This window comes from Crassostrea angulata, chromosome 10, assembly GCF_025612915.1.
Source record: "Crassostrea angulata isolate pt1a10 chromosome 10, ASM2561291v2, whole genome shotgun sequence".
In the NCBI taxonomy this organism is placed as follows: domain Eukaryota; kingdom Metazoa; phylum Mollusca; class Bivalvia; order Ostreida; family Ostreidae; genus Magallana; species Magallana angulata.
Genome location: NC_069120.1, coordinates 21,105,396 through 21,130,040, shown reverse-complemented (window position 1 = coordinate 21,130,040; position 24,645 = coordinate 21,105,396). Strand labels below are relative to the sequence as shown.

The window sequence follows — 24,645 nt, the reverse complement described above, 5'->3', positions numbered from 1 at the left end:
AGGCTTCGATTTGCCACATAAATCAGATATTCCTACCGGTTTGCGTGTAACATTGAGTTCAAATATGATATTTCTCACTATACGTTTCGTCCTTATGTTTAAATCCAACGCATTGATAATGCTATCAACTAAAATTCACGCAGACTTTGAATTTCGTCCCGAGGCTCGATAGCCATCAGCTGACGTCACGAAATTTCAACTCCGCGCTGAATGATCTAATACATAAAATTTTCAAAACAATAATTATAAATTTATTTCATTGGCAAACTAAGATCAGAGGCACTAAAGAAACCAAAACACTGTGTTGTTTGTTATCCTCATTTTACTTAACATACGTTTTAAAAAGTTTATGTGTTAGATCATTCAGCACGGAGTTGAAATTTCGTGACGTCAGCTGATGGCTATCGAGCCTCGGGACGAAATTCAAAGTCTGCGTGAATTTTAGTTGATAGCATTATCAATGCGTTGGATTTAAACATAAGGACGAAACGTATAGTGAGAAATATCATATTTGAACTCAATGTTACACGCAAACCGGTAGGAATATCTGATTTATGTGGCAAATCGAAGCCTGAATCGACGAGGGGGTCAAAATGGCGTTGCACACCTTGTGTATTTATATATAGTAGGGGTAGAATTTTTCGATATATGACTTATTAAGCGACTGATTGATAAAAATTCAGGTGCCTGTGGATAAACATTATTTCTCTGACTCGTTTTTATTTTCCTTCAAAACGTCTCATAATCTTATTTTCCCTTAAATAGTCATTAGAAACCTCTTTGATCTAGAATTAATATCATTTACGCCTTAATATCCACCAAAACGTTTGTCTGAAAACAGATGTAGATTGTTGTGTATTGTTTTAATATAACATTTATTGCGTTCGTTTTGATTCTGTTTTATGCACTTGCTATCAATATTGCAATGTTGTAGTGTTTATACAACCCACTTTTGCATGTAAAAGTATGTTTGATACCACGTAAGTATAAAGAAACGATTTTTCCCCATATTCATGGGCTTTGATAGATATCAAAAACTCTCTTGTTGATCTAGTGTGTCATGAACATTAACTTCCTTGTTTATCTAACAATAACCGATTGTTTCAGCAAGCTTTTCTGATCACATTTTTAAGTCGTTTGTCTGGCCGTCCTTCTGGTAGGTTTGTTGATTAATTTTTCAGGTCGTGATTTATTTTTCAAATCTCATAACATCTAATTTTATCAAAACTCCAAGAAAATATCCACACATAAAGAGAGTTTAAGAGGATAATGGAAAGTGAAAATGACGAAGGGTCAAAACATTTTTGTTAAAAAAACAATTTCCATAAGGTTTTGAACACCAAAGATATTAACGTGAAATTTGGTAAAGCCGTGTGGAATAGCAGATGTGCTTTGTGTAATACCAACTATCACTAACGTCTCTTGTTTCCGATTTGTATCGATTAACTACAAATCGTAATGATAAATATTCCTTAGTTTCAACTGGTGATTCCAGGGGAAAGCTCATTCGTTACACTTGTTAAAGTACACGCTGAAAAAAAAATTTCAATACAAATTAAAAGTTATGTACACAATTATCTGCAATAACCGTACCGAAATCCAGCAAAGTTAGCCAGAAGTCGCGTATACACAGAGTCCACTATAGTACGAGGCTCCAATACTGTTTGCTTAACCTCTCTACTCTTTTTTTAATTGTGACATATATGGCTGCTTTTCTTTGATAACGATATAAAAGGAGTCATCAAATGACAGAAAAATAAAACATTAACACACATGCATGTGGCTGTAAAGGTGGAATAACACATCGTCATAAAATGGCTGACCTCTGATAGAAACGACATTTTGTTTTTTTTAAAAGGATTTTATCGACCCTAGCTTATAACTTACTTCATAGCCGAGTGGATAAAGTGTCGTGCTTGCGATCCGTACGTACCGACTTCGAATCCCGCAGGGACTTTTGCTGTTACTTACTGAATTGATTTTTTTGGATATTCGTTTTTCCCCCCTAATTTGAAAATATTTCGCTTATTTGACATATGTATAGTTTATTTATCATTATATTTTTTATAATCAAATAATTTACAATTAATTTGAGTGACTTTTTTAAGGTGTGTTAATCCACCTTAATACAATTTTGCACCTTTTAATGTCGAGCAATTATTTGATTTCCCAGAAGATTAACTTTTTTGGCACATAAAAGTATCTACTTTTTTTTTTTTTACAAACTATTAGGTAATTTTATCTAATTAGAAATCATTTTTTTTTTACTTATAAAGCTGGCATTTTAAATCTATAACAAGATTGTTATAGTTGCTCTTTTAAACGTTAAATGTAACAAGTATTCTTAATAGCTACTTAAACACGGTTGGTTCCGCTTTGTTCAAACAATAACTCACTGTGGTCAGCAAAGGTTCTATACCAGAAAGGAATAGTAAAAACATCATCAAATATTTCTTTTAAAAAAAGTTAAGGCTTAAAGGATGAAAATACAATCTTGTTTTCCTTAAATAGTTTCATGCCTTTATTGAGAAAGAATAATTTTAGAAGAGATAAGTGTCTTTTTTTTTTAGAATGAAAAAAATTGCATGTTAGTATTATACATGTATGTTTATCTATGAGTTAGATTATACCTTAATCCATAAGTTTAGATAGGGATCACAGATAGGGAATCGTCGTGTAACGGTGGCAGATAGGGGCGAGTCAGGGTTTTTTTTTTTTTTAAATAAGGCTGTTTGATCCTGCGATCAAAAGTCTTAAAGTTTTTTCTAAAGTATTTTTTAAAAATCTACTCACATAGCTTAACCAAAATTCAAAATAAAATTTTGGGGTCTTTATGCTGACTTTGGCGCTACGGTGTATTTAATATGACCTTTCTGCACTGAAAGTGCAGATTGCACATAAATTACTTTTCCCTCTACATTTTATTATCGGAATGAATCATGGCATCAATTCATCAATTTATACTACTTAAAATAAATAGAATTAAAATAAACATAAAGAAAAATGCTACAATTTCTTCACCTAATTGATTTGACCTTTTTGCACTGATAAAACGCTTTTTTTAAATCCATTACCAATTATTGAAAAGTCTCAAACTTTTTCTCAAATTAAGATAAACTTGTCAGAAAAATCTTAAAATTTCAGAAAATAAAACAAAAATTAAGGTCTATTATGTAAAATTTGAGATATGGCATGAAATAAGCTGAATTTAGGCAAAAATTGGGATTTATTTTCCTTGACTTTTGTGAAATATAAGTTAAAATTTGCGAATATGTGTCGATAGAAATATTGAATCAAAGTACTGAAGTACTGACGGGAGTTGATTTTATCGATTATTATTCATTTTAAAATCAACAACATGTTACTTTGCTTGCCAAGTACTTTATAATCTGTCTTTGAATTATGCACATTTTTATAAAATGAATTCTCGGACTTTTCCGACAAGATTTTTGAGAAAAACCCCGTATGAATCGTGTTGTGTAATGATGAAAGATGGAATTGATTCCATCAAACTATGTATAAGTAATCGAAATATTAAAAAAATTATATGGATTCAAGCAATAATGAACTTGTCTCCGTTAATCTCCAACAAGCAAGATAATGTAGAATATGTTCACCAGGTCACGTGATAGCTTGATGACGCGACCTCTAAATATAGAATGACTCTCTGCTTGTCGGAGATTTACGGAGACAGCCGATGGCTGAACGAAACTTTATTGAACTCTGGCGTATGAATACATACGACTGCAAAAAATATCTAAATTGTTCGTATTATTTAACATCTGACTATTTTCAAGGTATTCATAAATAAGTTTCTTAAAAAACAATGCTTCAAGATACATTACATCGAATTTATCGATTGTTTTCAAGAACTAAATCTTGTCAGCGGTGATGATTTGTGCTTAGGTCCAAGCACTGTTTCACTTTCGGTTTGCCGGAGAGTTGATTAAAATCAACTCCCAAAAATTGTAAAATTATGTTTTTCGTAACAAAGAAAGAAAAACAAATGCACAAACTATCTGAAAATTTTATTTGCACTGAAAATAAGGAAGCGTAAGTGATGGTACTCTAAAGCAACTGAGTTATGAAAAATATTCATTTTCTTCTTAAAAACCTTCCGCCACAAAATATAGTCCCATACTAAACTCTGTAATTTTGTAATTTTTTCTTTACTATTTTATTTAAGATAGTTTAATTGGCATTATAAAATTTGAATTTATGAGTAGAACCAACATCTGATGCATTTTTTCTAGGATAGAGGTGACCCAAAATGGCTACCCAAACACAGAGGAACGAACCTCTTTAAACTTTCTGGAGAAAAACTTCATTATAATTTTGAAAAAAAATTGTTCTCAACTAGGATTTTTTGCTCCACGTTATACGTTGAGATACCTCAAGTATAAGATTTCATATTTTACACAAAAAAGGCCGTATTCTTCTTGTTATTGTAACAGCATGATTTTTTACACAGTGTCTATAGGAACAAGGAAGAGACCACATATAGGTTTAAAGTACATAAAAAACGAGAATATAATTTTAAAAAAATTCAAGTTCGAAGCCAGACAATTAATCAATGTTCGATTTAATTTGATATCCAAAACATAACTCATATTGAGTATAAATGGATGCATAAAAACAGGAAGAAAAGGTTTGAGAAAATGCGGAAATAATGGTTGTTAGCATAAACATCGTCTACATTTTAAAATATTTCGTATTTGTGTATTTTTATTTTTTTTTCAATAATGGCTAATTTTTTATCTGAATGAATAACTTTAAACAAAAGTGCTGATCATACGACTGATGTGCACCTTTATATACAATATTCACAAAAACTATGTTTAAGCGTGATTTGACTCCTGCGAAATAACTCTTAAATTAAGTCTTTTCATGTATGAAAATTTACACTAACAGCATAATAAAGATAGAAAGCTACTTCAGGCAACGTAAAATGGTGCAAATCGGGTGAGCGATATGGCCTATGGGTCTGTTTTTTTTTTTCAACCTAAATTTTGCTAAACATATAATATATAATGTTAATTTCAGATGTATTTACAGAATATCAGTAAAATATAAAACCTATTTTATTTATCTTTATACTATTCATCAGTACCTAAATATATATATATATAACTTTGTTAACTTCCTTTCTATAGGAAATATTTAAAATCTTTAATTTAAAAAATAAAACTAAAGTTTAAAAAAATCCACAATATTCTAATTGATCTGATAAATGAAGAGTTGATCTACATTGCAGGTACCGGACCATTTACTTACAACAACGAAACATATACTGACCCTAGACTGAACCCTTATCGTCTGATGGTCATTTCTTCAAGCTGTAATACTTGGAACGAAGGGACAGAAAAATGGAGATCGGATTCTTGTCTGGTAAAACATTTTACCTGAAAGAAAATTTCAAATTTTAGCATTTTCAGAGTGTGTTTTTAATTTTGCCTCTTGTCATTTAATGGAAAATAAATTAACATTTGGTGATCAGATACCTGTGCATGTATTATGCATAGCATCAAAATATACTTCAATGTTCTTCCAGGGTCTTGCCATGTTAGTAAAAATAAATATCAAATCAATCAATATTTTTAAAATAAGCTCTGCTCGTTTACCAAGATTTTCTGTGGCAAAAATAAAAGGGAAAATCATTATTATCTATAAAAGATGACAAACGTCACGATATCAACTTAGGGAGCCTACCTTAAAATCGACCCGCTATTTAGAACCCCTGTCTAAAACTGTAGAAACCGTCATCAGTCGAGGGCTTTAATGCTTAGAAAAATTTAAAGAACAATAAATATCTATGATTTCAATCGTAACTTTTTAAAATACATATACTATTATTGTCTTATTTATAGCAATAAAATTCACATTTTATCCAGTTATCAAAAAATACATGTTGTACTATTTCGTTTTCATGAAGTATTTTTCAGGTTTGTGTATACTCAGTATGTAATTTAATTCCATCCTGAAAAAACAAAAATGTGTTTACAGATGGATTGGTACCCAAACAAGGGCGAAGTGTCCTGTGAATGTTCTGGAGAGAACGGTTTGACGTTTGCAAATTCCTTTTATGTTGCTCCGAACACCATTGACTTTTCGACCGTGTTTCTGAAATTTTCTCCCAAGGACCAGGCCGCCGTTTTGGCAATATTTATTCTCGTCATTGTCTTGTATGTTATACTAATGATTTGGGGCCGTCATCAAGATAAAAAGGACATCGTCAAGGTATGCATGATATTTTCATATATGACACTTAAAAAACTTGGATGGCCGTGGTTATTTTGGTTAATATTAATATTCTTGTGAAGAAAACATCAGTGTTAAATTCCATCAGGTTAAAAAAATTGAGTATTTCATTTATTAAAACATTATTTATGCCTGAAGAATTAATCCATAAAAGTGTAAGGATGAGTTAATATAGGTAATTTGATTCCAGCATCCTTGATCAAAATTGACTTCAAGTTGACTTTAGTTTGGTTGTACAGTAATAATGAAATTCCTCAAGTTGATTCACAAGGAACATTTCTTTCAGTGGGGAGTGACACCTTTGATTGACAACTTCGTTGACGACACGTACTACTACCTGATCACTGTGTACACTGGAATGAGGAGGGGGGCTGGCACCCGGTCGCGGGTCGGATTTATAGTGGCTGGGGAGGATGATGACACGGGCGTCCGCGAGCTTTACGACGGCGTTAGAACGGTACAAATACGTTAAATCATAAAATACACAGATGGTTTGTAATACATGTACCATAGTTTTATCAGAATTATGCGTATATCTATTTCCTTGGATGGTGTTGTAGAATCGATCCACAAAAAATGAAATGTTAATTGAAATAAGATCAAATGGTTTAATAATAAAATATTCTGTCAACGAATTTAGTATCAAGAGAAAAAATGACGTCCACAAATATAAAATAAAACACAGTGTAACAAATACTGGCTTATTGGAAATTTTGTACTACCCTGTAGTAAGGTTTCCTACAATTTGATACATGTTATGTTAGAAATCTTAGATCAATAGTCTTATACTGTATTTAACATCTTTCATTAAATATGCAATTTTCCAACAACCTTTGAGCAGGAATTTTCCACAGCTAGTGTCAATCACTTCCTCATGGCAACATCTCAGCCACTGGGTCCTTTGACTTACTTATATATCTTTCATGACAATTCTGGAGAGGGAGAGTGGTCATCCTGGTACCTTAATCGTGTGGACATTGAAGATCTTCAAGACCGCACAAGGTTCTTTTGTCATTTTTCGTCGTTGAATTTGTTTAAAAGATAGACATGTTTTTCAACAACCAATAATTTTTTTCACTCCTAGTGATTAATACGTTTGTTGTACTGAGATCTTTGCCATTTCAGGTTTGTTTTCTTGTGTGGACGCTGGCTCTCATTGGATAGTTTAGATTGCCAAGTAGAGGCTGTTTTACCTGTTTGTGGTCGAGAAAACGTAACAACCTTCAAGAACATGTTTTTCATCAACTACAAAGAAAATTTAGCTGACAATCACTTATGGGTCTCTATCTACTTCCGTCCAACAAGTAGTCATTTCACGCGAATACAAAGAATAACTTGTTTACTACTTTTTATAATGTTGACAATGATTGGAAATGCTGTGTACTTCCGACCGGAAGACGAATATGAAAATCCAGCTCTGGTAAAAGTTGGTCCATTGCAGTTTTCATGGCAGACAGTGTATATTTCTTTAATGAGTACCTTGATTTCTACTCCAACAACTATACTTGTTGTTTCGCTGTTTAAAAAGGCCAAGGCACGCGTGATTGATCACGACGTCAAGGATTCCTCTCTCAAGTATTCCATGCCGGTTATCAATAATTTCATGGACAAGCTATTGAAAGAGAGCAAGGAACTAGAGCGCACTTTAGTTGCCAAAGGAGTCATAAGTAATGACGGAACCATATTACCGTATTGGACATCCTACATTGGTTGGTTTCTTGCAATAGCTGGGAGCATCACGTCTGCGTTTTTTATAATGCTTTTCAGTATGGAGTGGGGAAAGACGAAGACTGAGATGTGGCTAGCACAGTTTTTCCTTGCTTTCTTTGAATCTGCATGCATACTCGATCCATTAAAAGTGCGTTTCCTCACGTATTTGGTTTATTTGTTTTCACGCTTCTAGATTGTTGACGTACTTTAAACTTTGATAACACTCTATCTCTAATTGCAGGTTGTGATGATGGCTGCTGTGTTTGCTTTGATATTTTCACAAACAGATCGATTCAGACCATCAGGACTAACTAGAGAAATAGTTTTAAAGAATTACAGACAACGTTATGGCCAAGAACAAAGTAGATCCTGTTTATTGAATGTTACCAAAAATAAACACTCAAACAAAGAAATTATTCAGTATTTTTTCAAGAATCAGACAAATAAAATTGACACATTCATTTAGCAATATTAAATTTTAAACATTTTGAAATTTCAGAACAAAAATATGGACAAATTACATTAAATTTTTTATATAAGTAAATTAAGAATGTAAAATTTTTCTAATCTGTCGTTTTATTTGTTAAGGTATACGTATACCTGCCCCACCGCTAAATCAAGCCCTCTTGGAAAAGGCCAGAGAAGAACGCATGCGTGAAATTAAGATGATGGACTCTCTGAAGCAAGTAGTGATCACCCTGTTTTATATATGGATTATATATAGCATTAGCTTTAGCAACCGCGACACTGGGTCTTTTAATGTACAAAATGACATCAGCAACCGCCTCCTGACCCCCAGTGAAAAGGGAGCTCAGCAATTTCAAAAGGTCTGGTTTAGGTTTTTTTTTACAAGATGGTGATACAGCATTAGAAAAATTAGACATATTTAAAATTATTAGTAACAACTGATTTTTCATGTTTATTTTATTTCAAGTTATCAGAATGTTACTTCCATTTAGGATAGTATGATACAGTTTTAACTTAATCATGTGTTTAAGAATGTTTAATATAACAAATAGATAGTTTGTAATTATAATAAGTACGTGCTCTTATTTTTTTATGTCATGTTTAGATAAATACGACAACACAATATATGACATGGCTTGAAACTATAGCCTTTCCTACACTGTTTCCTCAAAGTGAATACAACGGAGAACGACTTCACTGGAGGTACAGACAATATACTGCTGGTCTGACCAATTTCAGAGTAGGTCCTCCACGGCTTAGACAAGTCAAGGTTATTCAAGGTCAGTTTATTGCTCGAAAAATTTACAATAATATGTCATATAGTATCATTTTATCTATAATGTTCTTCATTATGTATTTCAGATGAAACTACAGTTTACCCATTTGGAACAATGAAAACCTTTCCCTCATACAACATTTTGCGTGAGGAGACTAAAAGTTTTTGCTTTGGATGGCAAAAGCCTCCTTGCGATATAGAAGCAGAAGCCCGCTCCTTTTCCTTCCGGGCGTGGAAATACACCGATCCTTTAGATATATGGGGTGTTCCTGTAGTAGGATACTATAACACGTACAGTGGCGGGGGCTACATTGCAGAACTGGATGTCAATCTGGACTTTACAAATAGAACCATGGAGGAGTTGACACAACATCTCTGGATTGACCGAACAACAAGAGCCGTTTTCTTTGAGTTTAGCGTTTACAATGCTGATTTCAATTTGTTTACCTACTGTACACTGGTGGCAGAATTTCCTGAGGTCGGAGGTGTTATGACAATGTCGTCCATATATCCATTCAGGGTTTATCATCACGTGGGTCCGACCGGATATTACGTAATGTTCTGTGAAATATGCTTTGTATTGTTTCTGGTGGCGCAGATTGTCAGAGTTGTATACTATTTGTATAAACGCCGTTTGCAGTTTTTCAAAAGTACATGGTTTGTGTTAGATTTAGTTGGAATCTTTTTAAGTTTAGTGGCCATTGCGATGTATGCAGGAAGAATGCTCTTAGCTAATCAGACTCTAGCTAAATTCAAAGAAGACCCAAAGGCTTTTGTCAATTTCCAGCATATTGCTTACTGGGATAATTTGCTCATAGTTTTCATTGGTTTGCTAGTCTTTCTTGGTACGACAAGGTTACTAGGAATATTAGGATACGACAAGAGAATAGGGCAAGTATTCCGAGTGTTTGATAACTGTGCCTGGGATTTGTTCTGGTTTGGAATTTTCTTTCTCTGTCTTTTTGCCTTCTACGCAATATTAGGATATCTCTTGTTCGGGCGAGACTTGGAATCTTACTATGATATTTTCGAATCCCTCGGCACACTCTTTATCAGTATGATCGGTAAGAGCAAATTTAATGAGATCAACGATGCAGACCCTCTTATGGCACAGTTCTATTTCTTCACTTACGTCCTCTTCATAGTTTATTTCCTTTTGACCATTTTCTTGGCTATCCTGTGTGAGAGCATTAACGTCGTACACCAAAGAACGAAGCTGGACCGCTCGGATGAACTCGTCATGTATATCATTGACAAAGTCCGAGGCTTCTTTGCAACCAGGAACGGTGGCAAAAAGAAGCAAAAAGGTAAATACTTGTCTTAATGCATTCATGTTTTAGCAGAGTATGTTGAATTATAAACAAACATTTTGCTCTCTTTCACACAGACTTCTCGTCCATTATGATTGAGCACCAGAAACCGCTGAACTTGCTGAAGGAACTGAGAAATGAAATCGACACCGCCATGTCTGCTTACTCTGAACAAGAAGACAAGGACAAACATGAAAGAATGGTACACTTACCGATCACTAACTTGATTTTCTGTTTTAAGAAGTATTTTGTCAAATTAAATGAAATGAAATTCAAAAATGAAAAATGTGTATCGGTCTTTATTATTAGATGTTAATAAGTGCATGAATAACAGCAATTCATGGGGATATATTTTTGTACGTTAGATGACTATGCATTTATTTTACTCATAAGCTTGTTATTTCATTTTGTTTTCTTAATAATCTTATAATCTATATAAAGTCAGACGACATAGAATGGGCAATATTCAACAATATTATCAAATAATAAGTTTAGCTATCATCTCGTTTCAAAAACGCGTTTTTCTGTGTTCATCATGTGTTTTTCCTCAAAAGGTATGCACATACAGTATTTGTTGCAACGAGTGACTAAATAGTAGAAATGAAACATTTACTAAAAATTAGTAATAATAATATCAGCCAACACGTGTATGGTTTTATGGTTTATGTTAAAGATTCATAAATGATGTTCATTGCAGAAAAAGAGGGGCAAAGAATTTTTGAAGAGACTTGACGATTCAACCTAAACAACGAGACACAGAAACATTGTGAAATTTACTTGCGTTGTGTAACAATATGTGATATAAAATTCAGTCTGTGTCTGTAGAATTGAATTGTAGACCGTAATGAAATATTTGTAAATTATTTTGATTTTCTAATAAATTGTCTGTGATAATAGATATCCTGTGCCGGAAGATTCACTTTAGGCTTCTCTAAAACGTCAACGAATGTTAATAAATTGCACATTGGATAAGAAAACTATAGCTAAGGTGAAATTAATTTTGAAAAGGAAGGTTGAAAAGTGGTTAATAATTAATTCTTTCTTTATTAAATGACAAGTGGCGTAAATCCACGCTGATCAATGGAAAATATTTTTCGTATTATTTTCCAGTATAATTACTTGTACTTTTTATTGTGTATATTTTATCTATTAAATTCACAAAGGTGTTATATCAATGACAAATTTTAAATAAAGAAATTTACATCATACGATATATTTTTGTGACAATATGATATATGGTGGTTGTTATCAGATTGGTGCCAGATGTTGACTCTTATATATATATATATATATATATATATATATATATATATATATATATATATATATATATATATATAGAAATATTTTTGTATAATCCTCTTCTCTCCGTCCATATGCAGTGATTTAAATTGTAGACGCACTTGTAAATTGAAATAAATGTACTTAAAAAATAAATGTATTTAAAGAAGACTTAAAAATTTTCATTTTTCATTACTTATGAAAATATTTACATGTTCTGGCTAAGTTATGAGAAAAAAACAAAGTCAGATGAATTTTTTGAGACATATTTTATGGTAAAAGAATGATTTTAGAATCTTGAAAATTGTTTTAATTATGAATAGTTTTCTATTTTTAATCAAAGCAATATGAGCTGTATTTTTTAGAATTTTACTTTGCTACAAAAACATGCAAGTATGTTAAGTCAGCATGTAACTTAAACTTTTATAATAAATAAGGTTTGAAAATATCTTTAGGTTTGTCAGAAGAAAGATTTTTCTTCTAAGGAATATATAGCAAATCAATTTTTGTAAAGGACGACAATAATTCAATTTTGCTCCAATTAAGGCTTCATAACGACTTTCCCACAAAAATATGTGTGACAGAAATTTAAAAAAAAACCATGATATATTTTGTAATTTTAGTAGAAAGTAATGTTTTCGTAAAATTAGTTTTGGACAAGAAAATTGCATCTCATATGGCATTAAAAAGTGGTCATGACTTCTGAATACATCTAGTCTAAACATTTTTTTATTCCAAAAGCAAAATAAAAACAAATGCATACGAATAAAAAAAAAGGTCACATAAAATAGCACTCATAAAACGCACTTCTTTGCTCACATAAATAATCTATATCTAAAAGTTCTTAATTATTCATTCTCATTCCTATCATTGACATATGATGGTATCAGATATTCATAAAATATAAACAGCACAGTTTGAAATCGGAAAAAAACTTACGGGAAATACAGTTTTGAGCGACGAAAATGGTGCTACACCCTAAAAAGATTTGATGAAATCTATTTTCTCATTAATCGATCTGAATAGTAAAATTTAATATTTTCATATTATATACATGTAACTCTGATCATAGATGAAAATCAGTTTTTTGTTTGTTTGAGGTTTAAACTTAATGACTTGTTTTGTTATTTATAATCTTTGAAATTGCTTTTTCGTCAAATAATCAAAGGTTAAAGAGAACTCGAAAAATCGCCTTATTATCTACACCGTATAAATATCCAAAAAGTTTGTTCGGTCTTTGATAAAACAAACTCCTCAAAAATGACGGTTCTGTTCACAAACAGGAACAAAATTTCGTGTAAACGTCCGAACTTACTACCCCCCCCCCCCCCTTCCCCCTTATCTTTAGTCTGGCGTTAAGATATACGCCCTTCGATGAAACGCAAATATTCGCACTGGTCCCAAATTTACGCTGGCGTAGAGCTACAACTAGGCGTACGACCTTTGATGAAACGGACCCCTGATGGGTTTTATCGATATCATGTTTACAATTACTCTTTTGCTATATCAGATATGCAGATAAAGTATGATCATTTGTTTGAAAGTGTTGCTGTTATATTTCAGATTATGATAATTGATATAAATAATTATTAAACGCTGAACTGAATTTCTTATTGTAATCTTCATTTAAAAATCCAATTGAAAAAAAAATAAACAATTCATTGATAGTTTGCTTTGATTACGTTTTAGATTTCATGGAAGCCATCGTCCTGTTATTCCAAGAATTTTTCGGTATCTTTGAAATTCTCAGACGAATAGAGTCGTATTTTGTTGTAGACATAATAATATTTATACACACAATAACTCTTGTCTATGTACAGCTTAAAACGTAATTTTGCAACTTAAAGCATCTCTCATGGAGATGCAAGGATTAAAATTGCGGTCTGTTTCCGGCTTCTCTAGTGTTGTTGTAAAGTGGAAAGTTAAAAGACTGATTAGGAGGACTTTCGTTTTTAAGGTGCTGCAAGTTATCATATCAAATATCACTATAAATAACTCGAAATCCCGTCTAATCCAGTGTCTCGTAGACACAAGAAATTCTGTTCATTACTTTCAGAAAATCGGTTGTTGTTGGGCGAATCTCCGGCTCACGATCCCAACAGCCTAGAAGTTTAGCTGCAAGGTGAACATTTGGATAAATGTCGTCTGGAAATTCAGGGTACATGTGCTTCCATCCGACTTGAAGTTGCAGTTGTCTAAGACTTAAATTAGAAAAGGGTTGTACACCACACAATATTTCGAAAACAACCAACCCATAGGAGTACATGTCGCTCATCTTCATCTTTTTCAAATTCAAATATTCTCTGCGAAGGCGTTCCGGGGAGGAGTATACTGTAGTTCCAGGGTGGCATGCAAGTCTATTGTCCGAAGATAAAGAAGTTTCGATTTCATTCTTCATCATATTCAGCCCAAAATCGGATAGCTTGGCAACTGTAAATTTTTCTCCGTCGTGATCAATCAAAATGTTACCAGGTTTAATATCGCAATGGGCAAAATTTTTGTCATGTAAGTATTTGAGACCTGAAAGTGTTTGTATTATTATCATCAGACGATCATCGTCTGTAATATCATCCATATCAGTACAATTGACGTGCAATGTCTCGTGCAAACTCATCTGCATGTACTCCATAACGATGCAAAAATTTGGGTAGATGGTGCAGGCGCCGATGAATTTTACGATGAATGGGTTATCTAGCTTGCTTAAGATCTTAACCTCATCAAACAGTTCCTCCTGAAGACGTCCATCGTCTCGCTTTACATGAACCATCCTTACTGCAACCACATAATCTTTATATGTCCCATGGTATACCTTGCCAAATCCACCAATTCCTATGATCTTTCCGAGATTAATTTCTGAAAATTCAATGATTGGTCCCGAGTAGTGTAGCAGATCGTGTGAAGTTTTAGGAACTGGTCTGGTCTGTTCCTCCTTTTCTTTCCATTCTCTTTCAAGCTGCAGCCTATTTATCACATGCTCTATTTGTTCGACTGCATCTTCCTCATCTTCGCTTGAAAGAGTGGGTAATGTCCCGAAGTCAATATCTTCAACCTTATTGAACAAAAACAAATTATGCACCATATCTATGTGTAAATCTGAGATAATTCTTAAATCAACTATCTTCATTTTTTAAAAGGTACTTACCGGGTTTTCCCTAAATCTTTGATATGCATTGTGAAACCTCTCTATCTTTTTACGAGAAGTCACGGGCGCCGTTCCAAGCTGTTTATTCAAATCGTTGTCGCAGAAGGTCTTCTTCAGTTCTGAGAAAAAACCTTTAGGTCTAGACCCCAATGGAAACCCCACTCTTCCAAGACGACGATTTTCGCGATTATCTGTGTAAAACTTTAGTTGAAGGGATTTAGATTTAGATTGAACTGCAGCTCCGATAGTTAAGCCAGCACGTCCTAACTTTCGATTTGAGAGGTTTCCTTTGTAAACAGGCACTTCCTCTGAATCCGTTCCGTAGGGTCTAGACCCTAACAGACAGCCCACTCTTCCAAGACGACGATTTTTTGGATTGTCTACATACGACTTTTCTTCAAGATATTTAGAATTGGATTGAACTGCGACTCCAATAGGTAAACCATCACGTCCTAACTTTCGATTAATGGGGTTGTCTTTGTAAACACGTACTTGTTCTGCATCCGCTCCGTAGGGAAGACCAACTCGCCCAAGAATTCTGTTTTGAGTGTTGTCAACATAGTGTTTCATTTCCTTAGAGCTTGCAGTTCCCGAGTCCTTGGATGCATCCATAGAACCATGCTTCAATCCTACCCTTCCATGCCTTTTGATGTACTCGTTATCCACATATGATTTCGATGTAGATGATGATTTGCTTTTGGGGTTGTCTACATATTGTTTTGTTCCCTTAGAACTGGCATTTCTCGAGTCCTTCGAGACAACCATGGAACCATGTTCCATCCCTACCCTTTCAACTCTTCGATTGTACTCGTTATCCACATATGATTTCGATGTAGATGATGATCTGCTTTTGGGGTTGTCTACGTATTGTTTTGTTCCCTTAGAGCTGGCAATTCTCGAGTCCTTCGAGACAACCATAGAACCATATTCCATCCCCACCCTCCCCTGTCTTCGATTGTACTCGTTATCCACATATGTTTTAGATGAAGCTGATGATCTGCCACTGGATTTAGAAACCGGCATGGAACCAATAGGCATATCAACCCTTCTAAGGCTTTGATTCATAGAATTGTCAACATATGTCATGCTACTGGAGGAGGCACAACTTTCTCTGCTATATACTGAAGGAGATGTACTACTTTCTTTTCTGAAGTCAGTTGATCTGAAGACCCCTGCTAAAAGCTGACTGAATTCATCATCCTCATCCCTGTTTGGTGGAGATGATGATCTGCTACAGAATATAGAAGCAGACTTGGGTTCATCAATATAATCTTTTATATGACGTTCTGATAGGCTTTCAGAATAGGTAGTTAAAAAGCTTGAGTCAGAATGATTGTAACCCGGAAGAGATGCGTAATTTTCTTTAGTCGATGCCACAAATGATTCTAAGGGCATATCAACTCGATCCCGCCCACGGTTCATATAATTGTCTACGTAAACCCTCTCACTATGCGATAAAGAGCGGCAAATATCGCTGTTATCAAAAAGAGATTCAATGTGTCCTCTGTTTGATACAACCATTGATTCTAAAGGCATACCAACTCGGCCCAGCCCACGATTCATAGAGTTGTCTACGTATGTCGTCTCACCATGCGATTGGCTGGAGCCAAAATAGCTAGCGCCCGAAGAAGATTCACCGCTTCCTTTGCTCGAAACTACCATTGATCCTAGGGGCATTCCAGCTCTGCCCAAACTTCGGTTCATAGCATTGTCTACATAAAACTTTTCATCCGACATCGTGATTTGTTGGAATCTGAAAAATTAACAACAATACACATTACATTTCTTGGATTTGAAGATATTACCTTTCAAAGTTGTAATATTTGTAGATGTATTTCATTGAAATTTGAAGACAAAACATACTTCATAAATACAATCAAGAGGCCAGTAGGCCTTAAAAGTCACCTGAGTACCATAGACAATACAAAACGTTGTCGAGGAATCTCATATATGCATTTAATTAACTTTCATTCTGGAGTAGAAAAAATACATTTTAATGACGACCACCTTCCTGCCTGAAATCTTTCAAAAAGGACTATGAAACCTATAATTTTAGTGAAAAACTTATAAAAATCATAATAGAGTGCATGACCTGATACAGTGTATTGAAAAGGTACAAGAAAATAGATGAAAATAATTTTCCCATATTCGTTAACTTTCAAGATAGGTTTTCTGGTATTTCAGATAAACTTAAACAAGGTGGCTAGTAGATATGTTTTATTAAAACAACCTCCAATTCCCCTTTCCCAGTGGCAGACAGAAACTCTCCCTGTGGGCATTTAAACAAAAAAGAGAAAAGAGAACAATTATATAACATGTCAGATTGCACTATCTCAACACATCTGTTCCAACATCCGAATTTTCATCCATAGATTGTCATAGAGTTAGCATTTCTTGTCTTATTGACAGACCTTTTTAAATAAAAATTGCTGTACATTTGATGCCATTTTGGTCATTGCTGTTAAAAAGATGGTCAATACAAATTGGAACATCTTTTCTTTCTGATAGACATTGAAACAAAAAAAAAATTTCTTCTTAAGTCCTCTAACATTGGACAGTGAAATAGAAAATATACTTCATTTTCAATTTGTCTTAAATTACAAAGTTGACATAATCTATCCACACTATCAATTCCCTCAAATTTACCCTCTTCAATACGTAATTTATGTAAAGAACACCTGAAAGAGGCTAATGCCTGTTTTAAGGGGTAACTTAGAAAGGAGAGGTTACTCTCACATGCAAGTTGTTTTTTGAACATCACATAGAAAGCACACTTTGGTGAATTGTCTAACTTTAAGTTCCATTCCTGTAAGGCACAGTCTCTCACCCTTTGGTTTAATTCTGACATAAAGACCTTTGGATCTCCAGGGCCACCACTTAACCAAACGTCCCCAAAGCCGTAGTGATTTAAGACTGATTTCAGTTTAGATACCCAGTTTGGAGTTGAACGATTGCTGCACAAATCCAATAATATAATAAATATAAATATAAAGCATCTCGAAACACTGTCTTGGATATCTTGAAGTTTCCATTTTTTGTATTTTCAGCCAGTATTTCACTGGTTTTATCATGTATATAACATAATGGGGTAGTCTTCCACATTCTCCTCTAGCCATTATATTGGTGGCTTTTTTGCTTATTCCCAATATCCATTTGCAAAAGTCATTCTGTACACCTTCAATCTCTTCGTTGATATCAGTTCCCCAGACTTCTGCTCCGTATGCTAGAATAGGAACGATAATGCTGTCAAAAAGTTTAAAACACACCTTGGGGTCACGGTTATACAGGATTTTCAAAAAATGTTTGAACATATTTAATGCTTTTCGTGCCTGTAGTGCCAGTGACTTGCAGCATTGGGTCCATTTCAGTCGACAAGAAAATGTGGTACCAAGGTACTTGTAGTAAGGCTCAACATCCATAGGTTTCCCGTTGTACATCCATTTTTCTGTGCCTGCAATTACTCCGCCACTCTTGAAAACCACTACTTTTGATTTGTCCATATTTACTTTTATGTTCCACTTCAGACAGTACTTTTGTAGTACGTTTAGTTTCTTTTGTAGTCCATTTACAGTGTCTGATATCATAAGAAGATCATCAGCAAACAGGAGGGCGGTTATATCCGATATTTGTTCTGTAATATGGATTCCTTCACACTGAGAGTAACGTAACATCTCAATAAATTCATTTATGTACATCGAAAAAAGCCATGGGCTTAAAATTCATCCTTGACGAACACCGACATTACATGTAAAATATTCAGTAATTTTGTTTCCAATTTTAACACAACTTAACACGGTGATAAATAATCTGTAAAATTGTGATCATCTTACCATGTATACCTTTATTGATAAGACAATAAAATAGTTTTTTACGATCGATAGAGTCATATGCTTTGGAGAAGTCTATAAAGACACAATAGATCTTCCCTCGTTTTTTGTAATGTATTTCTGCACTATAGATTGTAGAACAAAAATATTGTCAGTTGTGGAAAATCCGTGACGAAATCCTGCTTGTTCCTCGGGAATACGACCCATGGTCTCAGACCATAAATTGAGTCTCTTATTCAGAACTGTTGTGAATATTTTGCTACAGGAATCAAGTAGTGAGATTCCCCTATAGTTATTAGGGTCTTCTCTGTCTCCTTTTTTAAAGATAGGAATAATCACACTTTTGTACCAAGACTCAAAACTGTCCTGAATTGAATATTTGGTTAAAAAGTTTCCTTAGTAGGTTTCCTACTTCTTTGTTGGAATACTTGTAAATTTCGTTTGGGATTCCATCTTGTCCAGGACTTTTATTGTTTTTAGGCCTTTGATAACTTCCTGAATTTCTTCTTCTGTGATTTCATTGTCAAGAATATCATCAGATTTATACGAGCACAAATCACAGCCTTCCTTGTGTTGTTCTAGCATATTGTTTACATGTTCAGTAAAGTCATTTGTTATGGTCTCTTCCTGGTTAAATAAGTTGCAGAAGTAATTGGCCCATTTTCTGGCTGAAATAACAGGTTTTTTCTTCACTGTTGATTGGCTTGACTTCAACAACTTTATAGTTCTCCAGAACTCGGTAGAGTCTTTGGTCGCTTCACACAATTTATTTTTCATTAATTCTCTATAGTCTCTTTCTTTTCTTATACATAGGTCCTTGTATCTTTTCTTACATTCAAGGTATTCATCTAGCTGTTCTGCTGTGTGCGTTACTCTGTACTTGTTAAAAGAAGTTGGCACTTTGTTTTCTTGAGTTGTTCACACTCTTTGTCGAACCATTTTTGATTGATTCTTTCTGTATTTGCCTTAGTTGCTTTTCACCTTTTACTTCCATGTGCTCACCACACCTCTCCAAGACACCCCTCAATTTACAGACAGTTTCTTCCGTACTTAAGTTACATGACTCAGAATACATTTAATTTCTGATAACACATCTGGATTATGCATATTATGTGAAAATTCAACAGATTTACTCATATCCCACTTAAATTTTGGTAAATGTTCAAGTTGTACATCAACCTCCATGGCTTCAATACTATTATTAACAATATTTAATGTACAAAGTATAGGTAGATGGAGGGAAATATCTACATCTAATACTTTAAAATCACTAATGTACTTAAACATTGCTGAATCAGCTATGCAGTAATCAATTGTACTACACCCTCTGTAAGAAATAAATGTAAGGTTTCCTAACAAGTCACTGTTAGTTCTACCATTCACAAGATGAATTTAATGATTAATAACTCCATTATGAAGAAACAACGGAAGATAACTCCATTATGAAGAAGCAAGGAAAGATAACTCAATTAACTTTCACAATATTTAACTTTGATACACAGCTTCATTCTCTTTTCTAATTACACGTATGTGAATTGCCAGGGTATCTGATTTCTTTCATTGAAATTCTTGAGCAAAATAAAAAAATCAAGACAAATATACCCCCCCCCTTTCCCAGTCTACCCCGGTGGACATGAAATTAAAATTTTGGTAGACGACTTTTTGGTCTACAAAATTATGAATTCAGTTTTCCATACCGGTGTGTGGGAAAAGAGATAATTTTTAAACATTATATGCATTAACATTATACATCAATTTTGGCCCGCCCTATAGTCAACACCCTGTGTCTAGGGGACATAAAATTTACAATTTTAATAGAGTACTTTCTGGATCTAATACATTTTTATCATATGGCTACACTGACCCCGCCCTAGGGCCTAAACCCCTGTCCCAGGGGTAATGAATTTCACAATTTTCGTAGAAGACTTTATGGACTTCATAACCATGCATTTAGTTTTTAACAAATATATATGGGAGTAGAAAAGAAGATTTTCTAAGATCCAATACATTATAACTGTATGGCCATATTGGCCCCACCCTAGATCCTGAACCCCTGACTCAGGAGCCATGGATTTCACAATTTTGGTAGAGGGCTTCATGGACATCATTATCATGCATTCAGTTTTTTCCCTCACGTGTGGGAAAAGAAATAGAGAAGAAGATTTTTGAAAATTTGGCTTTTTGGGCATATTTGGCCCCGCCCGTGGCGCCCTCGGGGTGGTAGAGCCATGAATTTCATAATTTAGATTTTTTGCTTCACAACAAAAATGGTAACAAAAGGCTTCGTAGTTTTCAAGATTTTCGAACGATAAGAGGGCTTTTTACTTTATCACATTTTATGTTTTAAAATAATTTATTTATAATTTTTTTTATTAGAATATTTCCCTGTATTACTTCAGGAAAAAAATTGTATGCACTTTTTTATTTGACCTCGACCTTTATGTCATTTTGATCTGTCAAGGTCAACTCTTCGTATTCAATTGGTCTTTACGTGAATGGTTCAAAAGCTGCAAGTGTTTTTAATAAAATTAAGAAACGTTCAGGGACAATAACTGCTTTAAGCGAACATCGGATCCTTTCGGTATGAGTAAATTGAAGGAGCATCTAAGTGAACTAAAGACGTCGGTAAAAGTTTCAAGTCTCTATCTCATATGGTTTCAAAGGAGTAACAATATCAAGCGTTTCATACAATAGGGGCAATAACTCTTTAACTATTTCAAGGTGAGGGCTGAAGGGCTATCTTTTGAACTGTTTTATGAAGTTTATAACAATAATCCATATCAATTTTTTTTTCTATTCATGACAATATAAAAGAAATAAAAACGAATTAATACACAGATTTTCAAATGACCTTGACCTTGATGTTATGTTGATCGGCCACGATAGACGTTTTCATTCCAAGTGGTCCGATGTCTTTAAAACGAATGGTAAAATGTATTTATAACGAAACTTTCAGGAGCAATAAATGCTAAAAGATGAAACCGGATCCTTTTGGTATGAATGAATTAAAAGATCATTGAAGTCTGAAGATATTGGTAAAAGTTTCAAGTTTCTATCTCCGAAGTTTTAAGAGAAGTAGCGACAACAAGTATTGTATACAATAGGGGCAATAACTATTTCAAAATGGGGGCTGAAGTGCTAAATTTTCAAATGTCTTAAAGAGTTCTACTATATCATTTTTTTTTTACCAGTAACAATACAGATAAACAAAATTTTAAAATATTCTCGGTGTTTTTATTAGACTTTAGAAAAATTTAGCGGCAGTTAGAAGGAAGCTTCTTGCCCATAAGGTAGGAATAGATTTGAGGCGCCTCTAAATGAACTTTGATATTGATAAAAGTTTCAAATCACTATCTCTTATGGTTTTAGAAAAGTAGCGATAATAACTGAAGAGATGTATTTTTAAATGTCTTATGAAGTCAAATGATCTTGATCTTTATGTCAATTTGATCGGCCAAGGGTTACGCTTCCATCCCAAGTAGTAGTCCGATGTCTCTATGATGAATAGTTCAAAAGTTATTACTGCGTTTTTTTGAATTTAAATTTAGAAACTTTCAGGGGCAATAACTGCTAGAAAGGGACCTCAGGCCCTTTCAGCATGATTGGACGACCCAAGTCTCTATCGCTTAATGTTTTAGAGGAGTATTTCCTTCTCGAAGGGCAATAACTTTGTAAGGAATACAAAAGATCTTTCACCTAAAAGACGGTAAGACCTAAAACATAAGGAATAAAAACGTAAGGGCTTTCCCTTGAAAGGTGGAAAGACCTAATGAATAGTTTTAGATTTTGCACATTGATCAAATTGAATAATTATGAAATTGGATTTTTTATGATTTAGATATCTTTCTTTGGTGATTAAACGGATAAATATCACTATTATAAAATAAATAATATTGTACACTGTGAACCTAAACTCAGAAAAGTGAGATACCATAAGAAGAATAATCATAAAATTGCAGCTCAATGCTATTTATCTAAAATATTTGGTTTCTATATATTTTCGTAATGCTCGGTATATTGCAACTATTTAAAAAAAAAAAACTGTTACATTCTCGGTTATATAATGCAAACCAACTTTTACTTCGCAATTGGCTAGAGGTAATCTCGTTCGCAACGACTATTTTTCGCAATCAAGATATAGATTTTAATAAGATAAAAGTGATTCACTACACTTTGAAATAGTTTCTAAAATCAGCAGATATTTACTTGATTATGATAGATAGCATGGTGCATAATCATGAGAAGTAAATATGTCAAATAGGCGAAAACGTGCAATGTTGGATAATTGCTTTTTGAAAAGTTTAATTCAGTAAATCTGAACAAAATCCCCAAGTAGATAAGAAATCATGATCTGCGGTTTACAAGCCCGATACTTTAACCACTTGGCTGTGATGATATTCGACAACATCGATTAGCATAAACACTTTAACAAAACACTTAAATCGCCATCTTGTGGCGTAGTGTCTTAAAAAGTATAGGTCTCGATGTAGTGAGGTACCTTAATTAAAAAATAATATATTAAAAATGTTTAATGACTGGTTCGCGGCAAGAGATATTCACGACGAAGGCGCTCTTTCAAAATAATTTTCGCCCGCGAATAAAACTTGATTAACAGTATTTGTTGTTTTCTTCAATTAGCTGATATCTTATGAACGATTAAGAATTAACACCCCCCTTTAAGCTGCTTTTAAAATTTTCTCTGAAATTGAAATTCTTACTAAATTGCAGTAAATACACATGTAAACTTGATATTTGATATACATGACAATTATCTGCATTCCAATCCATATGAACAAAATATACAGCCCATACATACGCCAAAAGGATGCGACGTTGTGAGCAATGGTGGTATTTGTGCGATTACACGTTTTATTTTTTTCTTACCTGCAGCTCCACGCTGTAGAACCTCTGTCATGCACTATACCAAAAGTAGAAATACGGGGTGATTTTTAGAAAATAGAACAATTACTCAGCAATGGTCGGTATAATCTAAAAAATGATTTATAATCTCTTAAACGATAAAAGACATAAAGCTCTTCAAAAGATTGAGGTTGTGCACAATAGATAAATCAAAAAGTGTGGAAGCTCAGTGGCGCCCGAAAATCGAGTTTCACCCAGAGTCTCAATTTTTCATGTATATTTCTTATTGTATGTTCCATCTAGATAACATTTTGTTAAAACATATACAACAAATACGTTCAAAATTACAAGAGCTTTCATGTTTGACACTAAGGAAAAGGGGGTAGCCCTTCAAAATCAAGGGCCGAGATGGGACTAAAGACTTCTATTTTTAGCTTTTCAATTATCAATATTTTGTTAATAAAACATAATAGAAGCGAAATTGTTAACATATTTCAACTAAATTCGAATAAAATTTATAAGCCAAGTAAATCAAATCAATGTCGGAATCCTGGAAAATCTATGTAAATACAATGAAGATATTCAAAGATAAGTAGAATTGTGACGATTCTAATGATTGAAGATGTTTCATACTTATTCCCGACAATTTCAACCTTTCTAATCCCCTTTTCAGGTCTACATTTCAAAGAGTATCCAAAGCATTATAGCTAGCTTTTTAGTGCATGATCTAAAATCGTACACTTTTGATATAAGTCCCTTCCATATAGTGAAGCAGGTGTGTGACAAATAGCGAAACAATGGATATCGAAAATTGAAACGGCGGTTGTCGGAGATTAAAAAAATATATAGTACTTATTCATAAATTCAAGACAAAATTCAAGTACGTGCACAAGTCCTCCTGTAAATACACTACCACCTCATGTTATACATATGTTATACTGATAAGCTGTAAAGCTTAAAGAAATAAAGAATTGTTTAATTGTTTGTTTAAGACATTTAATGATAAAAATTATT

General features: G+C 33.6%; 2 protein-coding genes across 4 annotated transcripts in view; one reads left to right on the top strand and one right to left on the bottom strand.

The window, feature by feature from the left end:
* The window catches only part of LOC128166337 (uncharacterized), a 36,202-nt gene extending 24,369 nt beyond the window's left edge, over positions 1-11,833 (top strand). For all 3 annotated transcript variants that reach the window (XM_052831437.1, XM_052831435.1, XM_052831436.1), the window contains 11 exons: positions 5,255-5,388; positions 6,004-6,237; positions 6,545-6,715; positions 7,100-7,260; positions 7,384-8,116; positions 8,210-8,330; positions 8,557-8,795; positions 9,041-9,215; positions 9,298-10,518; positions 10,599-10,723; positions 11,219-11,833. In XM_052831437.1, the coding sequence (XP_052687397.1) occupies positions 5,255-5,388; positions 6,004-6,237; positions 6,545-6,715; positions 7,100-7,260; positions 7,384-8,116; positions 8,210-8,330; positions 8,557-8,795; positions 9,041-9,215; positions 9,298-10,518; positions 10,599-10,723; positions 11,219-11,266 (3,362 nt within the window). In that variant the 3' untranslated portion in view covers positions 11,267-11,833. The remainder of the gene's footprint in view (positions 1-5,254; positions 5,389-6,003; positions 6,238-6,544; positions 6,716-7,099; positions 7,261-7,383; positions 8,117-8,209; positions 8,331-8,556; positions 8,796-9,040; positions 9,216-9,297; positions 10,519-10,598; positions 10,724-11,218) is intronic.
* A 272-nt stretch (positions 11,834-12,105) lies between these two features.
* LOC128164687 (uncharacterized) lies at positions 12,106-23,822 on the bottom strand. The gene is made up of 3 exons (XM_052828668.1): positions 23,656-23,822; positions 14,945-16,697; positions 12,106-14,851 (listed from the first exon to the last, which is right to left on the bottom strand). The coding sequence occupies exons 2-3, from the start codon at positions 16,679-16,681 to the stop codon at positions 13,811-13,813; spliced, it is 2,778 nt and encodes a 925-aa protein (XP_052684628.1). The 5' UTR covers positions 16,682-16,697; positions 23,656-23,822; the 3' UTR covers positions 12,106-13,810.
* Between the last annotated feature and the right edge of the window lie 823 nt (positions 23,823-24,645).